The sequence below is a fragment of the Atractosteus spatula genome, chromosome 15 (genome assembly GCF_055471065.1).
Source record: "Atractosteus spatula isolate fAtrSpa1 chromosome 15, fAtrSpa1.hap1, whole genome shotgun sequence".
Lineage (NCBI taxonomy): Eukaryota > Metazoa > Chordata > Actinopteri > Semionotiformes > Lepisosteidae > Atractosteus > Atractosteus spatula.
The window spans coordinates 14568496-14595243 of NC_142720.1; the positions used below are offsets into that span (position 1 = coordinate 14568496).

General features: G+C 37.0%; 2 protein-coding genes across 6 annotated transcripts in view; one reads left to right on the forward strand and one right to left on the reverse strand.

Moving 5' to 3' along the window:
- Positions 1-244: 244 nt before the first annotated feature.
- On the reverse strand, positions 245-10505 carry eif3l (eukaryotic translation initiation factor 3 subunit L). Of its 2 annotated transcripts, XM_088933750.1 has the most exons (16): positions 10357-10505; positions 9814-9856; positions 8735-8945; positions 8072-8151; positions 7675-7704; positions 7139-7200; positions 6667-6736; positions 6078-6151; positions 5792-5963; positions 4264-4418; positions 2681-2851; positions 2098-2231; positions 1701-1874; positions 1035-1224; positions 715-795; positions 245-441 (listed from the first exon to the last, which is right to left on the reverse strand). In XM_088933750.1, the coding sequence occupies exons 1-16, from the start codon at positions 10387-10389 to the stop codon at positions 355-357; spliced, it is 1767 nt and encodes a 588-aa protein (XP_088789876.1). In that variant the 5' UTR covers positions 10390-10505; the 3' UTR covers positions 245-354. The 2 variants fall into 2 exon arrangements, with proteins under 2 accessions (XP_088789876.1, XP_088789877.1); XM_088933751.1 differs by lacking the exon at positions 7675-7704.
- A 4910-nt stretch (positions 10506-15415) lies between these two features.
- Positions 15416-26748, forward strand: part of smoc2 (SPARC related modular calcium binding 2) — a 36015-nt gene continuing 24682 nt past the window's right edge. For all 4 annotated transcript variants that reach the window (XM_088934320.1, XM_088934322.1, XM_088934321.1 and 1 more), the window contains exons 1-2: positions 15416-16131; positions 22236-22398. In XM_088934320.1, the coding sequence (XP_088790446.1) occupies positions 16060-16131; positions 22236-22398 (235 nt within the window). In that variant the 5' untranslated portion in view covers positions 15416-16059. The remainder of the gene's footprint in view (positions 16132-22235; positions 22399-26748) is intronic.

A 26748-nucleotide genomic window follows, 5' to 3' on the forward strand; every position in this document is an offset into this window, starting at 1 on the left:
GCTGTACAAAATATGAGAATGAAAACTTAAAGAGTCTAAACAATGAATCTTAGCATTACACGCATCTCCAATTCAATATTTTTGTATTATGTATTGTGAAATATTGCCACAGATCTGCTGTACCCTACACCACTGATGTAACAATATGGGAGCCGGGTCCGGTAAATCATACCATAACACTACATAGCACGAGCAATGCCTTAATGCGATCTGCCAAGAAGAAAGACTCAACTATGCCATCCTCTTTTTTTAGCTTTATTTTTTTTTAATGTGTGACTGAGGCTTACATTATTCTTCGATTAGCAAAACCAGTCTCATACTCCACTGCTCAGAGGACCAAAGCCCTCTATCAGTTTAAGTGGCACGGGAGGCAGGGTTGTTAGTGGTGCTGGAGCTCCCGGGAGTTGTAGCCACTGACATTTTCTTCAGAGTGCGATTCAGCTATATGGAAAAATGGGACAAGTTATATCAGGGAAGTACGAGGCATGTTCTTAGCATAGTTTAAAACCTAACAGGCAGTCTTATTTCAGCTGCAAGTAAAATAACAGCTGTTTGGAATCTTGCACTGCAGGTAATTTGGAAATCAGTACATGCTAATAAAGATTAAAAAAATAACTTAATATTTAACAGTTTAAAAAGAAACAGTATTGTGTCACTAAGCAAGGTTTGTGATTTCTTAATTTGGAAGTCAAAAGTAAAAAAGATTTTTCTTACCTCTTCAAATTTGTGAATTTGTCTGATGAAGAAATCTCCATACCGCCGAGCTACTTTGGTGTCTGCAATGTGAATCATATCCTAAAAAACAAAAATCGCCAACAAAATGTAAACAGGCCAAAATCAAAAATGGCAAAAGCAGCTTTGCTGACTTTAAAAACATTTCCACTTAATTAATAAGTCAGAGTGGAACCTATGGGATGCCATTCACTTAAGAGTTTAAACTAACATCCCTCAAAGACTAACACGTTATCATAAATTGACACCGGGGCTTTCCAGAGATTCTTCAGAGACAGTGCTATCCCTGCACATCTACAGACCTTATCTATGTAGAAGTCGACCTCGGAAGCAGACTGAAACTCCCCGTCAAGAGCCGAGATCCCACTGGTCCACACCAGGTTCTTCATCTTGTGCTTGAACACCAGCAGCTGGATCCGAAACTCTTGCTCCGACATATCCAAAAATCCTGCCAGTTTTGCCACTGGCATAGTAGTATACAGCTTTAGAAAACTAGGGAAAAGACAGGTTAAATTGTAATGATATCAAGCAGTGACAGCACAATTCTAACATTTTGAGCAACAGCACACAGGTCAAACTAATCTGAAGGTTACTGGTATAGTCTGTCATTTATCATGCTTATTAACTGAAACTTAGTACACCCTCACTAAATCACAGGACACAGCTTTTGAGCAAGGATGAGAAAATATTACACTAAGACAAATGACGCCTTCATAACTGACAGCCAGAAACCCTTGAAATGAAAAAATAATCTTAGCTAGGGAAACCAACACCTCAATGCAAATGCATAGTTGAAAAACTGCTACTCTGCCGGGCTATAAACAGCATTATTGTACATTAAACAACTTGAAAATGTTGTAAAATGGTAATGTTAATCATGGTTTCACATACAATAGTCTGTCCACAAGCATGTGGACAACTAGGCTCAAAGAGAACAAAAATTACACCATAATAAATGCAAACTATACCTGCGAATGGTGGAGAGCTGAGCCTGCTGCTGTACCTCCTCAGCAAAGACTTTCAGCTGCTGCTGGAAGGGCTCTTTGTGGTAGTTGGGATGCACAGTGTCGTAGTTTGGAACGACAGGGGAGAGGAACTTGGGACAGGCAAAACTGAACAGCTCTTCGAACACCTGGAGATCACTGAGGACCAATGAAGTAGAACAATAAGAGCACATACAGCACTACTGCAATGATACTAAAGCTTCAATACAAAGTACTGTCAACCCCTTAAACCTTAAGAAGCAACACAAATTCACAAACAGTTGGTGGATGCCAAGTTCTGATTGTGTTACACAACCTATGTGATAAGCATCTGTAAGTATGATGAAGTCTGACAAATAAACATACAGTTATTTAGACTTACCCTTTCTGCATGCGTAGCATCTTGTCCCCATACTTCTCCCTCAGCTGGGTGTGAATACTTTCATCAATCCTCATGGGATACATTGTGAGAGCAATGGCCAGAAGACCGTGCATCTGTTCATTTTGTTTATTAATCTAGAAAACAGAAATTCTACAGTGATATGCTTTCAAACCAAGATACATCTATCAATTGAATTGAGCACACAATCCACAGTGAGAGAAGCATAATAATACACTGCAAAGGAACAAGTAATAGGTTTATTCCATGCTGAAAAAAAAGAAGGAAGAGTACACAACGTTTCGGCTGTGGAGCCTTCTTCAGGTGGGCTGACACCTGAAGAAGGCTCCACGGCCGAAACGTTGTCTTCTCTTTCTTCTTTTTTTTCAGCATGGAATAAACCTATTACTTGTTCCTTTGCAGCCTACGCATGCTGACGCAGCTACCCACCTGAACTATAATAATACACTGACCAATCTACCCTGCATAAGGAATGCATTTAGTGATTTGGAAATGCTTACTCAAGACACTGTGGACTCAATAATACAAACAGGTGTCAACACACAAACACTCCTAAGACACTGACCATCTCGTATTTGTATGTTGATCGCTGGAACATGTTCCTAGTCCTCTGTATGTAGAGCAGGATGTTCGCAAACACTCTGATGGCATCTTGGTAGCGTCGCATCATCAGATAGGCAAAACCCACATAGTAATAGGTGGTGATTTGACACTCTGGGACACGGGAGTACATGCTCTGCACCACACAATTGAGAGATTGGTTAAGTACACAACTTAGTAATACACAAAACAGTTTCACATAATTATATGCTCCATACGTTTTTCAATATGGGATGATTACACGTTAATCATACTAAGTATAAATAGACTTTTTCAAGAAGGTCTGGAGAGATGTAAATTGCTCATGATTGTTTGCACAAGATAGAAGAATGAGAAGAATCAGTGCAGACTGAATAAATTAAAAGAAAATTATGTTTGAAGCCAGTTGATTTCACTTCCAAACCCAGCAAATCTATTATATCCCAGTCTTCAGTGTATACAGCGGTACTCAGCTCTGGTGGAATTAGTGTTTGAATGGTACCAACATGCAGTACACAGACTGGCAGAGTAGCCAGGAAAAAAAAGCCTTCATTAATGCCAGGAATCAGAGGAAATGTCTTTAAAAGACATCCGAGAGCTTTAATAATCCTGGAAAGGAGCACTGAGCAGCACTGAGGCTGGATAAACAAGAATGAAATGTCAGTGATGGATGTCACACAGACTGGTGCCAGTTGGTTATAAACAGACCTTGACTACCCTGCTGCTCCCTATGAGGGAGGCATGTGGCAAACCTAACCCATTTTGCAGCAATTTTGTAATTTGTGAATCAGAAAAAAAACCTCTACAATCCAAAATTCATCTGTGTAAAAGATCTCTATGGTTCAAATTAACTGAAACTCATCTGTTCCAGCATAACCACACTGAAGGCCTTCCCAGCACGCTATAATATTTGGAAAAAGGAAGCAGCACTGAAAACTAATTTCTTGTAAGACTATTTTAAAATGCTATTGTATTTTAAAGGAACAGGTAGCGGGTTTATTCAGGGTGCCCTGAAGAAGGCTCCACAGCCGTTTCCTTTCTTTTCAGCATGGAATAAACCCGCTACCTGTTCATTTGCAGCCTACGCATGCTGACGCAGCTACCTACTTGAACGATTGTATCTTAAATACACATTTTAGTAATTTATGCATTATGTGCTAAACAGAAATATATAAACCAACGGGTCCTTCAGAAATCTGATTTGTGACCTCTGAAGTACAGCAACAGTATGAAGCATCAAGCTCCGAAGCTGTGGTTTTACAGTTAACATGTAAATGCCCAGTGCCTTGAAACTCTGCATGCTAATTCAATTTAACCAGAGCTTTCAGAAACATATTCCTAATTCAAATGTTATACTGATCTATTCCTAAAATTGAAAACTATCTGCAAACTAATCTGCATTCAACTGAAAAATGCTTTTTGACACAAGTACTTACTGACAGTGATCTCTCCCTCCATTCTTCAAAGTTAATAACTATAACAATTTTAATGGTGCCAAGACCAAATGTGAATCTATACATACATATACATATAATTTGGTCTATAAGCGTTTCTGTGTCTACAACATACCTTTTTATTTAGTTCAATGTTTTCCAGCACTTTGATAGCCTGGTAATAATCGCCCAGTAGAGAATGAAGCCTCAGGAGACCCACCAGACTGAAATATCCCAGCATCTTATACAGTGAGTGCCGGCCATACTCCCCAGCAACACTCTCAGGGTCTCCTACAAACAAAGACACCACTGATTAATCCCAACAGGGGCTTAAGAGACTCAGACATACAAAGACAAACAAGGTACCTATTTTGAAAATGAAAAACAAGGGTTAGGTTTGCTATATTCCCCTGCTGCACTCTTCTGCACCTTACTGTATTATGTGGGATTTGCTATGATACAATGGCATACCCCAAACACAAATGACACTGCTGCTCTACAATCAGCCTAAAGAAGAGCAACCAGTACATTTCTAATTTAAAGAAATGAACCACAATGATAGATGAAAAGAATAATCTTTTTATTCCTGAACAGATGTACTGGGAAATGCATTTAAAGCTGAACAGGAGGCACTTCCTTACACAAATAGTTGAGAAACCTGGAACAAGCTAGCCATCCATGTTGTTGAAAGCAGTACCCTGGCTGGCTTGAAGAAACTTCTTAGAATCAATCACCTACTAAAATCCAACCGAGCTAGACAGGCAGAATTCCCTTATTTCTAACATTTCTTATATTCTTGATATTGATTGTATCAGAAAGAACAATCATTAAAAAGGACCTGATGCCCACTGAATCAATCCTTGTGTAAGTAAGGACTTTGATACTCTTGCTTTCTTTCAGAAAATAGCTGGATGAGATCCTTATGTCAACAGGCTTTTAATGACCAATGGCTAAGATATTAGGCTGAATGGCCTCCTCTCACTTATAACCATTCTAATGTTTTTAATGTCAAAATTAATTAAATCTCAAATCAAAGAAAAAGATAAAAACTGTACAGTAGCCTCGTCTTAGCTCAGAAAAAAAAGTATTCACAAAAACAAAAATATTCCCAAACCTAGAGAAAACAAAGTATCTACAGTTTGACAGGCAAAATAAAACTCATCATGAAGACAGACCACAGGACAGAGTCACAGCAGTATGAGGTATTTCTCTGAACATCAGAACAGCTTCAAAAAGGCCTGCTTGTCTACTAAATCATACAGAGGAATAAATACCTCCCTCAAAAGCTATAATTTAGAGTAACCAATCAAACCTAATTTGCTGATTTTTGGAAGAGAAGAGAAAACTGAAGAATCTGCCACAAAAACCATGAGCTTTAGAGAACACGCAAATTACACAAATAGACACCCAAAGCTGGAATATAACAGGAACTTGGAGCTGTGAGACTGCCACCATGCAATTGCAAACAGTTTGGCGAGGTAAGGTAAATTGATGGTAATTCATTAATATACATCAACACCTAGATGATAACCCTCTATAAGCAATTATGTCCTTAAAAAAAGTTTCCTCTCATTTCATATAATAATGGATGTTCATCCGTTTGCTCCTCATTGCCACAATTATTGGACTGCATAGGCTCCTTCATCGTTTTCAGGTGTACTTACCCCCACTGGTGTACACCTCCAGTTGTCTGTTGATGTTACTCTTGTCAACCAGAGAGTGCAGCACATTCAGCACACTATGCACATTCCAGATTTTGGGGTTGTTCCTCAAAAACTCCAGCTCTTCTTCAGATTTCTTTGCGGTCTTGCAGCGATACTGGCTGAATGACTGGAACTGAAGCACAGAGACAAACAATCACTGAAATGAAAACAAATGTGGAAAAACTAAGCAAAAGGCAAAAAAAAAAAACATTGTGGAATTTCCAATGCAGCCAACTAGCAGGTTTACCTGATAGATGAACTCATCAATGATATCCCATAGCCACTGATTAGGGAGCTCCAGTGGAGCAGGGCCATCTGCATCTGAGGGATTGGCATTCAGAGAGGCATGTCAGGTAAGAGAACTGTGCACACAGTATCAAGGGAAAGGAGTACTTCACACTACTGACAGCTATATGCTAACAATTGCAGAAATATCAGGAGAATTGTTTGAAAGCAGGACACGTAAGCCTCATCACCTCACAGCAGCATCTCAGATGTTCAATCTTCTGAATTTCAAATCTGATCAGCTTCATCTGACCACTTTAGGTTTGAGCCAGATTTTTTTTTCATCAAAACTTTGATTTAAATGGCCATTTTAGAAAAAAAATGGTTCTTTGAGATAATTTCTAATAAGATTGCGACATACACTGCACAAAGTATTAAATAGTTTTTTCCAACTTGTAGCAGTAGTAAGTTGAAGTAAACACAAAAACATCATACCACATGTAAGAGCCAAAATAAAAACTTTAGAAGACAAATCTAAGACCAAAATGGTACTACTATTTGGTATAGCTCCTAAAGAAAATAGCTGCAAAAGTTCCCATATGAAAACTCACTCAGAATGTAGTTGAAGAGATTGCAGTAATTGTAATAGGACTCAAACCTCTGGTCCAGTGTTGGTCCTCCCTGCAAAACAATTTCTGATTAGTGCTTAGCACTGCTGATTTAACATATGGTATACAAATGACTTTTGACTAAAATCGCCAACATGTTGGCAGAAACCTTTATAAAAATGTCTCAAACTCAAATTCACTGCTCTTTAGCCCTGAATCCAGCTCTATGTATTTCATAAAAGATTGTTATTTTATTCAATTATGTTTATACAGCAAATTAAAAAGGACTAAAATGCATGCCTTCTGCACTTCCATTTTCTTCAGAAATGTTAATGTTTACCTAAATTAGAGAACTGCATATACTTTGCAAACTATGCAAGACATTTAGGATACTTTTAATTATTTCTGAATATTCAGCTTAATAATTTATTAAATCTTTCTCTACAATATACAAAGGAAAGACAGGATGACTCACGCTGACTTTTGCATAGATGTGTCTGTAGTACAGTTCTTTATAGAGAATCAGGAACACTGCATCTGAGAGAAAACAAAGCCATTTTAAAACAGTCTGGAAATAATTAGAAGTGATTGCTGAAGTCTATTTTTTTTATTATACGAGCTACAATTTTATTAAGTATGAAAAAGATGCTGTCACACAATCTAAACACTACTTTTACAATGAGGTATAAATAAAACACAAGGACATTATTCAGCTTAAAATGACAAATACTGTTTAAAAGAACCTAAGATGCTGAATTATCTTCTCATAAAGTTATCTGCACATGCCACACCAGCTTAGCCACTAACCTTGCGGGATTCACACAAAAGCTCCAAAAGTACATACATTTAGAAACCTGATTGCTTTAAGGAAGATGCATGAATTCTAGCAAAAAGAGTCCTAATTTAAATTACAACAGTCTTATAAATGTGGTATTTCTAACTGTTGTTCTATTTTGAGGTTAACATTGTAAAATGGCTTATAAATATGTTATTTCTTAGCATCACTCTTACCTTGTTTTCCTGAGTGAGGATTAAGCACTTCTGTGATTCAAAAATACATTATTTTAAAATAGCCTTACCAATCAGTTAGTTGTGCTACAGTGTTATACACCCTGACAGGAACTGATAGTGTGCCTCACAATCTCCTCGATGTACATTTTACTTACATCAGCATTCTTACTAAAAACGTTTTTACCATATCAAGAAGAACAAAACTTAATAGTTAATATTATTACCTTTTGTATTACTCTTTCTGATATGGGTAAGGGTTAATGTTCAAAATTAAACCATCTTTTACACAGCTTCAGCAGACACTATTGCTAATCAATTATTATTCTGATAGAAAAATATCAAAAACAAAATGCAAAAAATGAAAAGCAGAAGATTTTTTAGGCTAATGCATACTTACCATTTCCCACAAGGGAGGCTATGGCCTCAGCTTCTGGCCATGGGGAGGTCTTGAAAAATCTGTCAGTCAGCTTATTCCAGCTACAGAGAAGAGGGAAAGAAGTGTTATAGGTACACAGACCTTCATTTAACAACTGCAAGCCACCTCTGTTTGAAACACTACACATAAACAAAGGACACAAGTAAAAACACCTGTAACACCTGGCTTTTCAGAGTAGTATGTCTAATTAAAAAATGGAAACAAATAAAACATAAAAAATGAGCAATTTTGGAAAGAAAGAGGCAACATGGCATTAAGAGAAAGAACTTGAAAGACAAACCGTTTACAGCAGGTGAATCACCAAGCAGAAGACAGGGAGCCACAAATTTACTAAGAGCACATGCAATAACTACCAAAGCCATTTTTCTTCCGTACTAAGACTAGTGTTTCCCAAAACATAGTGCTTAAGCTCATAAACTGGGATTTTTTAAGAACCACATAACACTTATTGACATCTGAGGAATCTGTAAGCTTTGATGGACTGTTTTCTATTGTGCTTGTTCTCAGATGCTTCTGAGCCAAAGCAGGCATATACATTTCTGCCTTTTCCTATTCAAAAACATGTTTTTGCTTGTAACGGTTTGTGTACTCTCAGTGAGCATGTGTACTAGAACCTTCTGATACCTGTTCTCATATACATCCTGAATCTCATAAATCTTCTGCTCAATGCTCTCGCTGGACACTCGATTGGCTTGCAGCTCATAAACCTTCTGATCAATGAGGTCTGAGATCGTCTTGTGAAAGTACTGCAGGAAGTTTTTTATCACTTCTGGAATGACATGGTAGGTCTGCTGCTCATACTGACGCTCATAAGCCAGGTCTGCTTTAGGGTCACCTGAGAGACAACATAAGAAAGACAAATGTAGTGTACAAATATTACCAGTAGTCAGCTTTGCAAATGTGTTCATTACAATATATACAGATGAAAAGATATAAAAATAAATACTTTAATACAACACTGTGAGAGTATCACTAGACAAACAAAATACAGATTGAGATCGGGCCCTACATGAATCTTACATTCAACCCCTGGGAATGAATAATAAGAATAATAATAATTCTTACACTTATTTAGCACTTTTCTGGACACTCCACTCAAAGCGCTTTACAGGTAATGGGGACTCCCCTCCACCACCACCAATGTGCAGCATCCACCTGATGTGGTGATGGCAGCCATAGTGCGCCAGTATACTCCCCACACATCACCTATCGGTGGGGAGGAGAACAGAGTAATGAAGCCAATTCATAGATGGGGATTATTAGGAGGCCATGATTGGTAAGGGCCAATGGGAAATTTGGCCAGGACAGCGGCGTTACATCCCTACTCTTTTCGGGAAATGCCCTGGGATTTTTAATGACCACAGAGAGTCAGGACCGCAGTTTTACGTCTCATCCGAAGGACAGCGCCTTTTTTTACAGTATAGTGTCCCCGTCACTATACTGGGGCATTAAGACCCACATAGACCGTAGGGTGAGCGCCCCCTGTTGGCCCCACTAACAAAGCAACCTTTGTTTTTCCCAAGAGGTCTCCAATCCAGGTACTGACCAGGCTCACACCTACTTAGCTTCAGTGAGTTGCCAGTTGTGAGTTGCAGGCTGATATGGCTGCTGGCAGCTGGAATAAACTACTTTTAATTGAATTGAATCACTGTTGGGGATGAATGAGCTGAGAGCTTACGTTTTTTTACTCTTAAAACACTCACCAGTGTGCAAGTCGTAGTCACTGGAGTAAGAGTAGGGATCATACTGCCAAAAGAATAAAAAACAGAGCTGATAAATTCCGCAAAGGAAAATGCAGACAGTCCATTTTAGAGCTGTTAAATAGTCTAACATCAGTCAACACCCCCGTTTTACTTAAAAACGTTTTAAACATTTGGAATTCGCAAGTGTCAAATGCAATATTTACCAACATTCACAGGGAACAACACAGTTCATTCACAAATGCACCCGAACACACATGATTAGGTATAAACTAACGTATGAGGTAGTTGACCATCTAAAACAATGCTCGTTATATTTTGTCAAACGGGTAGACTATACATCGGAACTATAAAAACGATAAACCTATGTATTTCTTTCCAAGTACACGCTCGTCTGTATGTACCTTACTGTATGTAACAATTTGAAGATAACCACTTTATGCCGCGGGCCTCCGCCTGCCGGCAACTCTATTTAGGAGAGTGATTCTTTCATGTGCACTATCCGACCTTTTCCAGAATGGGCACAGCGTCATTCACAGCACTTACATCTCCTTCTACGTCCTCGTTCTGGTATGACATGGTTTTAGGATTGGTACCCTTTCAGTCTGTAACAGATTCCAGCAAAGAAGAATCCAACCACGCAACACACATAACGTGCACAGGAAAGAGGAAAAAAGGGCCTTCACTTCCGGAGTAAAACCCGACGTGCTGTGCATTCTGGGATTGTGGTGGAACCGGCCATGGTACTTTTTGCTTGTGTTAAAACTACCGTTCAGCGCAGACTCGATCATGGGGGCGCTGTTCGTAGAGAGATTGTAATCGAAGAATAAGTGAATACAATTGACTGCCCTTTGAGTTTTACGATGTTAAAAAATACGGTATTGTGACAGCAGGTAGTGTAAAAACAGGTTTTGCTGTGAAACCAGTAAGTTGTAGTACAGTGTAATACATGTGCTTTATAATCTTGACGCATATTTTACTTACAAAGACATAAAATGAAAGTTGTATTTGCCTTAATGGTTCTTTTAATTTTATTTTCAACACATGAGAAATAAAATAATAAGTTCGCCAATTCTCTCTCTGCATCACTGTGGCGTGAACAGGGATATGCAGACCCGAGGCTCACAATGAGCTATTCAAAATATACGATTTATCCAAAGGACATCTTGTTTTCTCCCGTTATTTCACAGTAATGTTACTGTCAAAGTCGGAAACGAGACATATGCTTAGGCAAATTTAATTTAATTGTCTTAAGAATTGTTTTTGGAATAACAAGCACAGTCGATTCTCCGTTTTCTAGCACTGGAAACAATCAGGTGCTGACCTTCCCCTATTCCCTCTATTTCTAAAAGAAGAGGAAATGTTTTTAGCAACTAGCTGTTATTTGTACTTGCTGTATGTGTTGTTGATTGTGGCACTTTCCCCTGCATTACGTCGTGGTTTAATTTGCCAATAGTAGGAACACAATAGATACTGTAGCGAGACGGGGTCGGCGAGGATGCAGACAGGAATTCAGACTCTTTTTAGAATGATACCAATGAAGTTGACAAGTTTTACTATATAATCAAGGCGTCTTCACCGCACCAAGATTTACATCGATTGCCCATATTGCAAATCAAGTTCGACGTCTGCGTGAACTTTTATGGGAAAAACGTTACCAGGTCAAGCATCCACAAACTGAAGAGTGTACACAGCCACGCAGTTTCTCAAGAAGCACTACGTTGCCACAGCTGTGTATTCAAAACGATAGAGTGCATGTAACCGCTTCTGCCTGCTAGCGCACCTGGTCAAGTTCTAAGTCTCGCTGGTAAATCAAGCTATTTATGCAAACTTATTTCCATACCTGTACTTGCACGGACATTATCACATACGTTGTTGCCAATGCACGGTTTAAAATAATAAATAGTCAATCTGTGCAAAATTCAATGTAAATGCATGTAAGAATGTCAGCTATACTCATCAGTTTAAACCTAATGTGTTACACACAATCTACACAAAAATGAATTATGTATACTAACAGAACAATTACGTTGTCGTGAAACTGCCTAATCCTAAGAGCTATTGGAACATCGACAGAGGCGTGGGAAGTGTGAAGTGTACCACTTATTGCTATACAATGGAAAATACCGCGATTCAGCTCCACAATGAGCCTCGAATTCACAGTCACATCCGAAATAAAGGACAGGCTCCATTGTTGCGTGAAATGTTAATGGTATTGGAAAAGGCAACATGCTTTACATGGCTACGTTTAGAAAGTCGTCAGATACATTTTACAGTTAATCGAGCATAAAAATGTACATCTGATCAAAAACAGTATCGTTTGGTATAACAGTAAATCATACTGTATATCAATGATCCCACATGTATTACCGTTATACTTTCTGAAAGGTGATATATGCTAGTCTTGCTACAATTACCACAGTGTAATTCTAAGCAATAGCAATCTAGAATCTGAGACTCCCAGACTCCCAAATGAATTGTTATGTTACTGTGATGGGAACATCATAATTACTGTACGTCGGTGGCGAAAACTCTTTGCTCTTGAATGTTACAGATTGTAGGAGTTCTACCTTAAGCACATAATATCGAGGTATGTTTTCAGCTTCGGAAGATAACACCCACTATTATCTTTCTATTAAATAAAACCACTACAAGATACAAGGTAATGTATGCATTGTCATCTTGTACAGCAAGTACACATGTTGGCTTTTTGTTATAAAATATTGCCCTTTCTTTAGAAATGATGGCTCACTTTAAATACACTTCCACACTTTCACATAGTATCCACTTGTTTCTTGTGGTTCAAGTTTCTACATTAAGACTGAAGAAATCTACTGGGGTAATGGTTTCTGTGCCTATTCAATATTATCAATATTATATTAATAATAATTATTATTAATGTTATTCTTCAGGATTTACCACATGAACAGGGCACATCTTTTTCCTATCAATAAATTCAAAATAATTTGTAATTCTTTCACCAGATACCTTAAACTCTAGTTCACACTGCCAACCTGGTTTTCACCCAGTTATGCAGCAGGACACTTACTGGGACAAACTGGGAGAAGTACAGTACTTTGCTCAAGGGGACGACAGCAGAGTGCCACCCTGGAAGTGCCGTCATGGCCTCCTGGTTTGGTGTCCAGAGCCCTTCACTACTAATCCACACTCCCACCCCCAAATTCAGGTGTGACAAGATGCACAAGGTGTGTAATCCATCCTTAGACAGCCCTTTGAAAAATAACCTGAAGGCTGCTGCAAGTCTTCTAAAATAGGAAATCAGTAGCTGGATTAACAGCAAGACTGGGCCTGGTAAGTACTGGGGTGGGAGACCTCCAATTAAATCCAAGTTGCTGCTTGATGCTTCAGGTGACACTCTTCCCAGTGGGCTGCAGTTTCAAAAGCAATGTATAATGACAGTGCTGTAGCCGGTGTCATACTTTGGATGAAATGTCAAACCAAGGTCATTGCTTGTGCTGGGTGGGGGTGCCTCCAAATCTACAGGTAATGGAGTTGTTAACCCCACTGTCACGGCTAAGCTCCACCATGGGCTTGCCCAGTATGGCCTCCTAATTCAATTAGAAAAGCAAATGCTGACTTCCCTTCTCAATCTGATGTGCAGCGGGGCTGCTCATCCAAGTGAATACTGTGCTTCTAGTCTCTTTGGGATCCTTGGAATTAAAAGAGCTACATAACCGTAATGAATAATTATTTTTAATTAAAAGACTTTAACAAATGTTCCCTTAGGATGGAAACTGCAATATTAAAGTCTGCCAATAGAGGGTGCCGTTCGCTCACAGTTAAAAGTCATCGAAGAGCCGAATGTAGTTGAAAAAAGTAGATTTAAGTCTTTCTTCTGTGTGAATTTCTTGTTTTAAAGTGTTAAACGAATCCCCATTTCCCCCTTTTTATTGTGTACAATAAACTACATTCTAATTTTAATTTATATTTTCCACAAAGAGGTTTCAAATACGAATAAATACTACCAGATAAAGTAGAGGTAGCCTAAATATAATGAACATCGGGAAATACATTGATGAGGAAACTAACAACAAAAGGAGAAACAGTATTATTATTATTAATAGTAGTTTTAAATTATGATTAGTAGTAATATTAAAGGTGTAAATACTTTGTTTTAACTCAAAAGCCTTTTACCCCAAAAAATAATTAGACTAGTCTTTTTCAGAGATTTGCAGAAAAAAATAATAAATGCTGATTAGAATATAGGCTAAGCTATAATACATCACTTTTATTGTAAAACTGAATCAAATTCACCTCTGCACTGCTTTTTATATGTAATTAATCAGCAATACATACTGGTGTGGTGGCAGTGCACCAGACTTGTCATTGCATTGATACTTAGAAATCAAAAACGTTAAAATGTGTTTTGTATGTTGCATAAAGAATTATTTGTAACCAGGCTGATGTTTGTCTGTGTTCTGTGAAAGTCTGTACCTTAGCAAGTCCACTGCTAAAAGTATTTTGTCCTTTCATACTTTTTAATGGTTTTATATGCTGATGTATTTTAATGAAATTTAGGAAACACTAGTCAAACAGGGTAGCGACCATCTTTCTAAATAAGCGATTCCTTTCAAAAATATCAGATAAAAGCTTTCCATCTTCGTTCCTCAAGTAGAAGAACTATAGTATTACAAAAAGAAACTATTATAGAAAAACAGTTTTAACAAAACCAGTCTTTTTTTTCCCTCTGACTAATACCATATTAACATGGGTAGTATTTGTCTTCATTAAATAGTGCTTTTGAGGAAAACTGTCATGAAGTATGATTTTCTTAAATTACCTTTTAAGCTTTTTGGATTTTTGCTCTCAGTTTAATAAAACATTCTTTTAAATTGAGATACAGAAATATTTTATTTTATGATTTTATTTTAGTTTCTTTTAAAACCAGATTAATTTCTAAAAAAAATGTAGACAAGAAACAAAGGACATAAACCTGTGATTACAGCACTTGTTTTTTAGGGCACGTCAACATTTTATTTTCACACAGGAAGGGTCAGCTCATACTTAATTTCTCAGATCAGTAAACTGAGGAACAAGACTATAAATTACAAGGTTTAGAGCCAGAGAGCCTGTTTTCTACCTTTGCCATATATTTCAGAGAGTTTTCTATTCAACGTCTTGCAACACCTCATTACTGGGTGTTTTTTTCATCGGATTCACAGTAACAAAGATATATCCCTTGAGTTCTTTATTTTATGCACAGTGTGCTGTATGTTAAATTTGACAAACTAGGAGAACCAGCAATAAAGGCTCAGCATGTTCTGCAAGAAGTGCTGATAGTTTATTTGCCAAAAAGGGACAAACTGAAATAACAGAAGGAAGGAAATAAAATATCATTCAACTTCTTAAAGTATAAAAAGAAACTAAAATTGCCAGCTTTTACTTTCATAAAGCAAGCTAGGTTGTAACTTGTCCTTTATTTTCCTGTAATTTGTTGTCCTTTATTTTGATTTAGTAATCGCTGAAGAGTGAAAAAAATGTGGAGGGGTTGACATGGGAGGAGAAACTCTTTAGTGGCCAGCTGGTGGGATGAAAGAGCAGAGAGAGTGAGAGACTGAGGCAGGGACAGAAAGAGAAGTCAGATAGTTCAGTCAGCCCTGTAAGGCACAGATTAATGCACTTCACTCTCACACAAACACACACTTTCTCATTCACACAAAGGTACAGCTAGAGAACAGGCTTGCTTTCTTCCTTTCTTTAAACAACAACAAAAAAACGACAGAACAGAACAAGGATTACCTGTAGCGGCTGATCACATACACAAAGCAAAAGAAAAAAAAAGAACCAAATACTTTTCTCGTGTTTGTGCTGGCTTCCAGCAGATGAAAGATTTATCCAAAACTTACCTACCTACCAGAGAGGCAGATCCTGCATTCGTGATAAGAGGTCTGACTGAAAAATAGAAGGGAGAAGAGAAAGAATACGAAGAAGCTGAAGAAAGGCTGCCAAGAGCTCAGTGAAAAAGCTCAACGCAGGAGGGAAACATCAATGTGACACAAAAAGAAGAGACACAGGGGGAAAAAAAGAGAAGAGAACAACAAAAGAACTTTATCTGGCTTAGGAGGAAGCACACAAACAAATTATTACACCAGGGGATCCAGAAAATCATTCTGCTAGCAGTGAGAATTTGACAGCTGCCCGACTGCAGGGTTTAAGTCCTGTGAAAAGCAGGGTGGTGGGGAGCACCTCGAGGGGGTCTGAAGAGCTGCACATTTGAGTCCCACCAGGATGCTGTTTCAGCCGTTACTCCTACTACTGGTTCTGCATGTTGGATACTCACAGAAATTCTCAGCTCTCACGGTGAGGAGACATGCTTTACTTCAAGCAAACTCATGTAGCTGCTGCATGCTTCCACATGATTTAGGATGTGTGTGTGTTTAATGTGATGTAATTTGATCATGACTGGTGCATATATGTATATGCATTTAGTTTGCAAGCTTTGATTTAACCATTTTTCAGTCTATACATAAGTATGTAAAATTTGCATGTTATACTATTATATATAGAACAAATGTCTATTCAGTATGAATATGGCCTAAGAATTGTGTTTGTGATAAACACATAAATTCTTTAAAATTATGATTATTTGAATAAGTTTATAGAAAAAAAAGATTAAGAAAGTCCACTGACATTTGGAATCAGTTGGCACCTATCGTTGCAAACGAGATTTCCAAGCAGGAAAACAGCCCAAATACACATAATAAACTCACCTAAAAGCTGTGCTTTGTTTTACATTGTCCTTAAAGATTAAAAAAGTAAACTTTTGAACTCGCTGTTCCATTAAAATCAATTAATATAACAATTTAAATCCTTTTAAATTCATGAACATATTTATATGTGTGAACAGACAGAACCAAGCATTATATTTTCCATTGATGACAAGTCTGTCTACAAAAACAAAAGAAGGTTTTGATAAGTTTGTGTGCATATGTTGTTATTGAAAATAATGTAAATACAAGATGTTTATCCACATAAACTATGATGGAAGTGTGGTTTTCATTCTGCCTGGCACACTAAGAGCTATAATTCTAGTGGGTGCTACATGTTCCAAAAAAAATTATTAAGGAATGAGAAGTGGTGACTGAAAATCAAGGCAGATAAAGTGACTACGTCAGGACTGCAAAGTCTCAGATATTCAGGTAATGCTAGTTATGAGGGTTTAATGTTGGACAGTTTCATTTGGTATTGTTGTTTAATTATTAAACTTTTGTGCCTCAATAGTCTCATTTAAGGTTGCTTGCTATTGTAGATATAATGTACACATATACAAAGAAAGAAGTGAAAGGATAGAGAAAGAAGATGTTAGATGGTATAAAAAAGGCCCCATTCCTCACACTAGATATACTGTAAATATACACACTAGATACAGGCCAGATGTAAATATTAAGTGCTGTGTGCATCTACACATGGATTGTATGGATTATATCAGCAGTCCTGGTCTGTGAGATTTCAGCTCATTCCAGGCACAGTATCGATATTAAAAAGTGTGAGAAAGAGGGTTTCCTATAATGCCTCTGTGGAGATAATTCTAGGAAACCCTTCACATGCTCAGTGCATTTCAGGTCAATGATGCTCAAACACCCTTTCCGTCTTTGACTGGCGTAGGTGGTATGAACTGGAGCACCATTTTCCACAGACCCAATTTGTTCTTTGAGGTTCATACAGGCAGAAATGGCTTCAGAATGTTCTTCTGGGGAGAAGGTCCCAGGTGCTCAAAGATTACCAGCCTGGACATTCCACACTGCACACTATGACAGGCTATGTTGTTGAGGCTTGCAATGAGTCAATGTCAGTTTCTAAGCCGGATGGAATCATTCAGTCGACAACTGACTTTGGGTGGGGTGGGGTATGGTTTGCATCTCTATTGTTTTATGGAATCCTAGATTCTTAACGAGAGCTTTTAATCCTTCCATACTTACATCTGGTTTCTGTGGTTTGTTTTCCATACTACTAGTCTCAATTAAAAATGTCTTTTGTTTGACTTTGGGATTACAGGACAAAGGACAATGATTGTTTCTGGGCTTTTATTAAAGTGGATGATCATCCTGTTATATATGTACAGTGGAATATGAGTTTTCCTGGTGGTTTCTGCTAATGTTCCATGGCCACTTATGCGAAGATAATGAGTGTCCTATCATGTCAAATTAACACTAGTCCAGACAGATATGTAGTGCAGAATGTATAGTGCTGTATAGCACACTGGTTGCCACACATGTAGTTTACAATACAGCAATTCTGCAAACGGAACCATTGTGCGTTGCAAGTTGTAAACTTTATTTTTTGGAATGCATGGTGTCAAAGCATTGCTTTGATGATTTAGTACTGCCTGTAACAGTTGCCACCCCCTATCAACATTATTTATGTGATCCTTTAAAGGTCTTGACATCCAAATGGAAACCAATTGCTGCAGTTGTTAACCCAAGGTCAGAACTACTTTTTTTCCACAGACAAGCCATGGAATGCTGGAAGCTGAAGAATATGTATCTCTAATGGAAACTGATGTTAATACCAGAAGAACTTTGCACATGTACTTAGTCACACAGTCCACTTCATAAAGTATAAACCACAAACTCTTTCCAGTAGTTAATAGTGCAGTTAGTCATTTTGTTTCATAGTGATAACGCTAAATGCAGTAGTGCGATGGCTTCTACAAACGTCTAACTGTGGTAATCATTAGGAGTGTCTGGGCTCCTGACACCTTAATGATGAGGTGTGTGTGTGACTACGAAGATTACAGAGAAAAGTGAATGTTGGTAAATTGATGAGAATCTACTTCAGTATTGGTGATTATTAGCAATGTCACCTTCATGGGGCCTTAGTTAATTTTCTTCTATATTAATTCAAATATACCAGTTGACTGTGAACAGAGTCAAAGTGCATCTATTATGCACAAGCAAGATCTTGTGATATAAAAAAAGTGAAGAAAATGTATTGTTTTATATATTATTCTGTGACACTGTGTCCTCCAAAGAGACTTTTTAGTTTAAAATGAGGACATAACTTTCAAATTGATCAAATAATTCCTGAATTCCCTTTGTTGTACTTTTCTACATATTTAAACTCCTTTTGACTGACTACCTAACGTAGGCTCTAGAGTCCATACCAGAAAAAAATATGTTAAACTCACAAAATGTAACCTAAACATGCGTAGATGATCAGTTTAAAATTTTCATTAAAATATTTTTAATGTAACAGGAGGCATTTAACATTAGTTTCACCAAAAAGAAATGAAATGCTGCACCTGCAAACTATTCACATGGTAACTAGCCTTTCTTTACGTTTTTCAAAGCAATTAAATGCTTTTCTATTTGATTGAGTTAATAGCTTGGTTAAAGCCTGTCAGAATCGTCCTTGAACCAAGCTGGAAATTAATGAATCACACAATCTGTGCAGGAAATTCATGGGGGGACAATTTCACACATCTTCATGGCAGCTCAGCTGGTGTCCTATTTAGAGATTAGCCCCTGTTCAATGCTCGCTCCTATGCACATCAAGACTTTTTTTCTTTGCTGTTTTGTAGAATTAAACAATATATACTCTGTGTGAGTTTTATATTGAAAAGATGGTCTTCGGTTCTGCAGCTGTCCAAAGATGGGATAAAATTTTATTTGTTGAATATCAGGTTAAGTATGAAAAACCCTAAATGCCAGAAAGCCTACTGAAGCAAAATTCAGTTTTTTTCATAATTCCTATGTATTTCTGTACTGATTTTTAAAATGGTAAAGTTTACTTATACTCTGCATTTTCACATAAACCTCAGTCTTTATCTATTTATTGAATCAATACTTAATTTGTGAACATAACATAAACCAATGAAAACGCAAATTCGGACTTGTCAAGTGCACTTAAGTGCAAACACAACCTAATTTCACAAAGCAGACTTAAAAAACCACCTGTTGTGTTTATTGTGATTAAAAAAAATAGATTTAATGTTATCAGATTTCTTTATATAACAGTTTATGTTTTCTTAAGGAAATCATGTGGCATACTGTATCAGTTCCAATTCATTTGTGCTTTCTGTCAGAATAATCTTTGCATCTTAAATAAAAACACCAATTAAAGACCTCTTACCATTTACAATAGTTCTTGTCCTAGTGGAATTAACCTACAAACCCATAAATTTGTTATAGAATATTCTTGAAAGCTTTGGTTTTTATATGATTGCTCTCATACATTTATTTCTATTTAAATGTGAAACCCTTCACTGTTTCTTGCACTTCTGTGCCACTTTCCCCCTTAACTCTCACAGTCCATAGGTCATTGTCCACTGGGACAGGATGGATACTGGAGGCTTTGGCAGTGGGACAAAATGATTATGATTTGAAATGATCTTGGCACAGTTAGACTGACCTCGGCTAAAGATTTTTTGACAGGTCTTTCATTCTGTCTTTTATTTGATGTGCAAACTGAGCTGTGAAGAAAAAGATGAGTGCACAGAGGTCACAGCTGCAGAGGAGAAATCCAAACCGCTTGTTGCCTGAGGAGGAAAAAGACAGGCGGTGACCCGAGACTGCATCGGGACAGGGGTGGAGGGACACAGCCTCTATCTACATCGACACTTCCCAATACAGCTCTTCCTGACCCCCAGTGTCTGATGGTTTTTGTTCCAACTGAGCACTTGATTAATTAATTTGCCAACTAGGCTTTTTTGTCTTGTTTTCAATTCTAGAAGTTAAGTGACTTGAAAACTTCACCTTTTCAGGGGAGGCAAACAATTGAAAAGGTCTAATTAATCAGATTATTAGTTAAATTAAGGGCTGGATGGGTTGAACGTCTGTTAAATCTGTGAAGCAACAGAAACAAGCTGAAAGTTCTGCAGGGTCACACAGCAGTCAAAACAACACCGTCATTGGGAATGGTTTTTGACTAGCAGAATGGCCTTTGACTAGAAAGATCTGATCATTTCTGATCACAAACATCCCAATATATGTTTAGTCAAATAGGAGAGCATTTCTCCATTTGAGGAGGAAAAAGAACAAAAATAAATTTCTTGGGTGATAGCCATTTAAAAAACAAACAAAAGAAGTTTAAAGAAAGAGGAATTCCCAAGCAAAGTTACATTTACTGGTGGTGTGTTTGGGGACAGTAAACAGAAGACAGAAGAGATCCATCAACTATTCAACTTAAATACATGGAAAGTTGGTTAGAAGAAAAATGTAGAGGGGTGTTCCTTGAATCACAACACTTTCTTTTCCTGAATGGCTTCCTTTCTCTGATATGTCCTAACCAGTTATTTCTTTCAAAGATTTAGGATGAAAGATAATAAGAAAGGCTGAGTTTTATGGCTCCAGGCTGTTTGATTTTATACATTTCCAGGTGCAGATATTGCCGTTTGTCTTAAAGTTCAATAGCCATTATTGACTTAAATACTGTTAATTTGTATATGTCAGAAAGAGCAAATTTGCCTAAATCTATCCATCTGGACTGGTGATATATCATGTTTGATCAGACCCTTTGTTTGTCTAGGATTGACTCGGCAATTCAATACAGTATTTTAAAAACAAGATTTATTAGAAACAGGTTTTTCCTGGGAAAAGTGGTATGAAAACAGACAGTATGTTCCCCTGCATGATGACAGAGACTGAAGGGGTTTTAACACAAAATAACTTAACCCTACAATGCCCTGCATAGAAATGATGCTACTGTACATAAATTGCATTTACTTCCAGAGCCCTGGTTGTTATATTGGATGTTTTATTAAAAGGATAAACCTAACTTAGTGACTATTTTTTTTCAATAAGAAATAAATATTGTACATACTTCTGTCCCAGACACTAGACCACAGTCTCAGAAAGTTACTGATTCATAGCCCACATTGAAAGAATTGTACTTTGTAAATAAAAGCTCTTATTTTGCTCCTCTATGAGCTTGACAAATGCCTGATATTTTTCAATAAAAATAAGTTTGTATTTTAAATTACTTTCAATTTCATTGTTGTTCAAAAATTCTCACATTATATTGAATGCACAGAAAAATTATGACATAGAATAACTTACTGTAGTAACATTGTTCAACTGTGGTTTACTTAAATATTAAGAAAAAGACATGCTACAGCGTATGCTTAATTTGCTTCAGTTTATGTGGTTGTGGTTTCTACATTTATTTTACTAATAATTAAGTAATGAACCAATCAAAATGGCACTTGACTGCTTTATTGCTTTTGTTTAACAGCCAACAATGAGCGTATGTTTTGTGAACATCTCTTGCAGCCAGTACTCTGAAGGTGTCATTTACATCTCAGAACTGAAAAGACTGGCAAGATTATATGCATTTCCCATTTGCAAGTTTCTTATTACATTGCCTTTCCTGTCACAAACTGCCAATGTTATTGCAGCACTGGGAAGTTGTTTGTTTATGGATCAAGATTTCTTGGAACTTATTTTAAACACTTCTTGTTCTCCCAGTTTTTACGGGTGGACCAAGATAAGGAATGCAACCTGGAGTGCAGTGGTGGACCAAAGAAACCCCTGTGTGCCTCTGATGGGCGAACCTTCATGACTCGATGTGAGTTTCAGAGAGCCAAGTGTAGAGACCCCCAGCTAGAAGTCATTAAGGGACCCTGCAAAGGTGAGTTTTATTGTATCGGTCATGGACCTCTTTCATTTTCTTGTAAGAAATGTGTGGTTATTTGCATTGTATTAAAAAGTGATTCACAAGAGCTTTTGTATTTGGAATCTTCTGTGTCTTAGTGAAATCTTAACAATTCCAAAGAGCCTCATATATACTATGCTTTTTCATTGCTTAGTTTCTTTCTTAAAGATCCCCATTTTATCTCCATTATTTGGTACTTATGAATGGGCAGCATCAGAGCTCTAGGGTCCCGGGTTTGACACCTTCCCTGACGACTATACTTGTTGCCAGCATGAGTTGTCTCTTGTTGTTCCCCTTTGTTTCCACCGCCTAAGGACATGTTAACTATGTACAATAACTGATTATTATTTATTATTTTTACTGATTGTTTTTTGGAAATCCATATGAACTCATGTGAGAACTTACTTTCACAGACTGAAAACAACTGAATTTTTTAAAAAGATCATCTCACGGGTGATCAAAAATTGTTCCTCTCATCAGGGTTTTTGTACTGAGTCTATATTTGTAGGAGGTAAATGCAATTTGGAATTTTATCGCAAGGAACGGTGATGGTCAGGGAATAGGAATCCTTTGGCTTTCACAGAAGTTTGCAAATTTTAGCCTGCACTGAATACTTTAAGAAATATATTCAATTTCAAAAGCTGGTCTTTCTGGGACCATTATTATAGAGGTGCAAAAATGCAAAGTAAATTAATTTATATGTACTTTTTACTTCCATGTCAAATGTAAATTTAGAAACTAATTAATAATACAATGAATTGCTTAGTACCTCAAATATGACATTTTGACAAGCTACAAATATACCACAAATTACATTTTAATACATCTGCAAGTAAATTTGTCCGGTATTAAAAATGTTCCTCCTACATTTGATATTAAAATGGACCTCCGTAATATCACTTTTGTGGTACAGTTAACTACATTAAAACATGAAGCACTATCAAAGACTGCTGTATCACTGTTGCTACCATTGTGGAAATGAGCCATTCAAGGCATTTCCAGGTGTCTTACAGTCACAAAGACAGACGTGTGGGGTCTACAGCAAACTTTCAGAACACAACTGATCTTACTGAGGTGGAGAATTAACCAACAAACAAAAACCACACTCTACACTGCCAAGTGCACAATACGTCTTTCATGAGTTCAGTAATGACAGACAGCAGCCCCACCCAAATACCTTGGATGGCTCTATTTCAGGGGTTTATAATGCCTGCCTGCCAGCTCGTGAGGAGCATGTCGAACCAACTGCTGCTGAGTTAATGTAGTGCAGATCACTTCTAATCCCCTCTTGTCCTGTCACTCCCCTGTGCATAATCAGCCAACGAACTGGGCTGTACAGAGATCATCCACAGTCCACAAACAGGGACTAGAAAACATTCTTTTAAAAATGTTCAAGTTCAAAAATGTCGCTATCAGAATTTTAATGTGGAGCTTTTTTCTGTAACACTAATCTTCTTACTCCAAAAGAATTAATTGTACAGGAACTAAAATGGAGTTGTGAGGCCTTGACTATCTCTGATGTCATGTGATTTCAGCCATGGAAGATCACAAGATTGTGTTCTGTGAAGAAACAGTAAATTTTCACCCTTATATCAAAATTATATCAACGGTATCTTTTACGTGTTTATGTGCTGTAGGACGTTTTCCAATTGAAATTGGTCCTGGTCAGACTTTCTGTCTGATCCCGTTTTATACAGAAGGGGAATATTCCTAAAAATAGACAGTGTGTCCATATGGCCTCATTCAAACATCATGACAACCTTTTACGTCTTTCCTAAAACCATCTTCAAGACAGGTCATGCAGAGTGGCACACTAAAAGTGACGAAAATTATAAGCAAGTGTCAAAACAAAGAGTAAAAGTCACTAAGCAAATAAATAGAGTTGTCCAGGCATGACTACTGAGCAGACTGGAAAGTGCTTTGTGGTAATGGCTTGTAAAATCCAAAGGGCATTTGCAGAAGGGCTATAGAAGCCTAAGTTTTCCACTCAAGAAATTATTCTTCTAAAAGTTACATTTTTGGAAAAGAGAGAAGTGGTCTTCTACATATTATCTGATTCATTTCATGAGTTTGCACTATTCTGTTGCCCTGACAAAATATATTTAGTGTATTTTTAAAATATAGACCGAGATTTTTATGTTTCTGTGAATAAAACTCCCATTGGAAAATTCTCCAATAATCAACATTTCAATTAGAATTTACGAATAAAGAAAAAAGAAAGATTACCTCTTGGGTTATTAGTGGTTAAATGATACAACAATCTCATCCAGCCATTTCTTGGAAGAAACCATTGTAGTATCTGCATCAACAACTAGCCAGGTTGCTGGCCCCAGTCTTTTATGAATAACCACACAACTGTTAAGAACTAAAGTACAAGAGTACAGTTTCAACATCACTCAAATTTTCGGTGCTATCAGTATCAATGAATCTAGAAAAACAGATATTTTTTCCAAACTTGGTGCCATTCCATTAACTTAATCTTGCTCATTTCTGCTCTCCCTATTTCTACACATGCATATGTGTATATGTGTGTGTATACATGTGTAGGCTTTGCATGTCCCAGTGTTTTTAAATGGTTGATCAAGTAAAATACTAAAGTGTGTCCCAGCACCGCAGAGGAAGAACATTAAACTATGCTAAGAATTCCACATGAAAACTGTATTGTTGATGGATTACAAAAGAGCCAGATCAGTAACTGTAGGACAGAACAATGCTTTGTGAAAAAAGAAAAAAAATCCTTTCCACATATTTGCATTCTTTTGGTGAGTCTATGTTAACTGTTTAATATGATTCTGTTCTCCAGGGATGAGAATGGTATCTCTTTTTATTTGATTTACTTGATTTACTCACATTAAAATTCAGTCATTGTTTGAGCTCATCCACATATATGTACTGTATGTGTTATAAAGGCTGCTAATGTATGGCCAGAATGAAGAATTTGAGTAATAGAAAACATACCTGAAAAAGTTCAGTTTAATGCTTCTTAAAAGTTCTCCTTGCTTTTATATTTACAAACACACTTGTATTACTAGGAAACAGTAAAATTGAAATATGATTTTAGTGACAGAAGTGAAGAAATATTTACAAATGTGCACTACTGTCAAGTCACGATTGTCAGGCAGGCAGGGAGTACGTCTGGCCAAAATAGTCTTTCTGTGGTGAGTTTTTTTTAATTGTATGATCTTTTAATTTTGGTGTAATTGCCTGCTAATAGTTAATAATTTATAGTAAAATGTAACACACGAACAAAAAAGACTCTTTCAATAAGACATAAATCTTAAAGAACCAAGTTATTATTGACTAGATGTTGTATATCTTCTGATTTTTTTACACTGCATATTCGTTGTTTACTGGAAAGGCCCCCAGCAGTGAGCAATATGTTTCCAATATGACCATTTCAATTTGGTTACAGAACCCTTTCATTTTCACATTTCCAAATGTCATTGCAGTTCAATGCAAAGAGTAACTGCTGTGCCATGCATTCTCTACCAAATTATGTTTATGAAAAATATAATACATGCATTGAGTTTTTTTGAGAATTCTTCTTGTGTTTTTTAGAGAATTCTTTGAGTTGTTAATTTAAAGGGGAAAGAAATGCCACAGAAATTCCTGACTTTATTCTGTGTTGGTTATTTATTTCTTTTCAAGGCTTTTGAGTATCAATAAATAAATAAAAAGTGCTTTAGTAATCCATATTTTGCCCCAATATATTGTTATGATTCTTTAGATTATAAGCCAGATTCATCTGAAAAATGTGTCTGTTACCCATGTTATTCATTTCTCTCCTCTCTTTTTCTTCTTGGAGTATCGTGTAGCATTTATGATTGGTCTTCCATTCAGTTTAGTCTTATTATGAGAAAATTACCATCATTGGTTTTATATAATAGACAGAGTGAAAAAGAGGAGCAGAGCTTTGAGAAAATCCACAATGTTGTCAAAATCGATCAGAATTCATGTGTTATGTTTGGTGAAAAATGATGCCCTTGTAAGAAAGCAAGGTCAGAGCTTTCACAGATCCCTTGTTGTATTACAGATGGAGGAAGATGCTTTGGACAGCCTATGCCCAGTTACGCCTCTGCAGTTTATCACCCAGTTAATACAATGAGTTATTCTTTTAAATAATGAATAATAGATCAAGGAAAAATGTCCTTGGTAGAAAAGTTAGATTTCATGCCTTCATAAAGCACCATAGCAACAACTGCACACCCAGACGTCTGCTGGGACTTGCATGTATTAGCCCTGAGAATTCCAGCTAAGAAGCTATGAAGAAAAGGAATAAAAGTTTCATTGTGTATCACAGGCTGCTAATCCAATAGCTGACTTTTG

Excerpts from the sequence above, each read along its gene's own strand:
- eif3l (XM_088933750.1), bottom strand. The coding sequence starts at position 10,389 with ATGTCATACCAGAACGAGGACGTAGAAGGAGAT. Across the intron at positions 7,201-7,674 it reads TCCTCACTCAGGAAAACAAG|ATGCAGTGTTCCTGATTCTC; the intron begins GTAAGAGTGATG and ends GTTTTCTCTCAG. Across the intron at positions 796-1,034 it reads TCGACTTCTACATAGATAAG|GATATGATTCACATTGCAGA; the intron begins GTCTGTAGATGT and ends TTTGTTTTTTAG.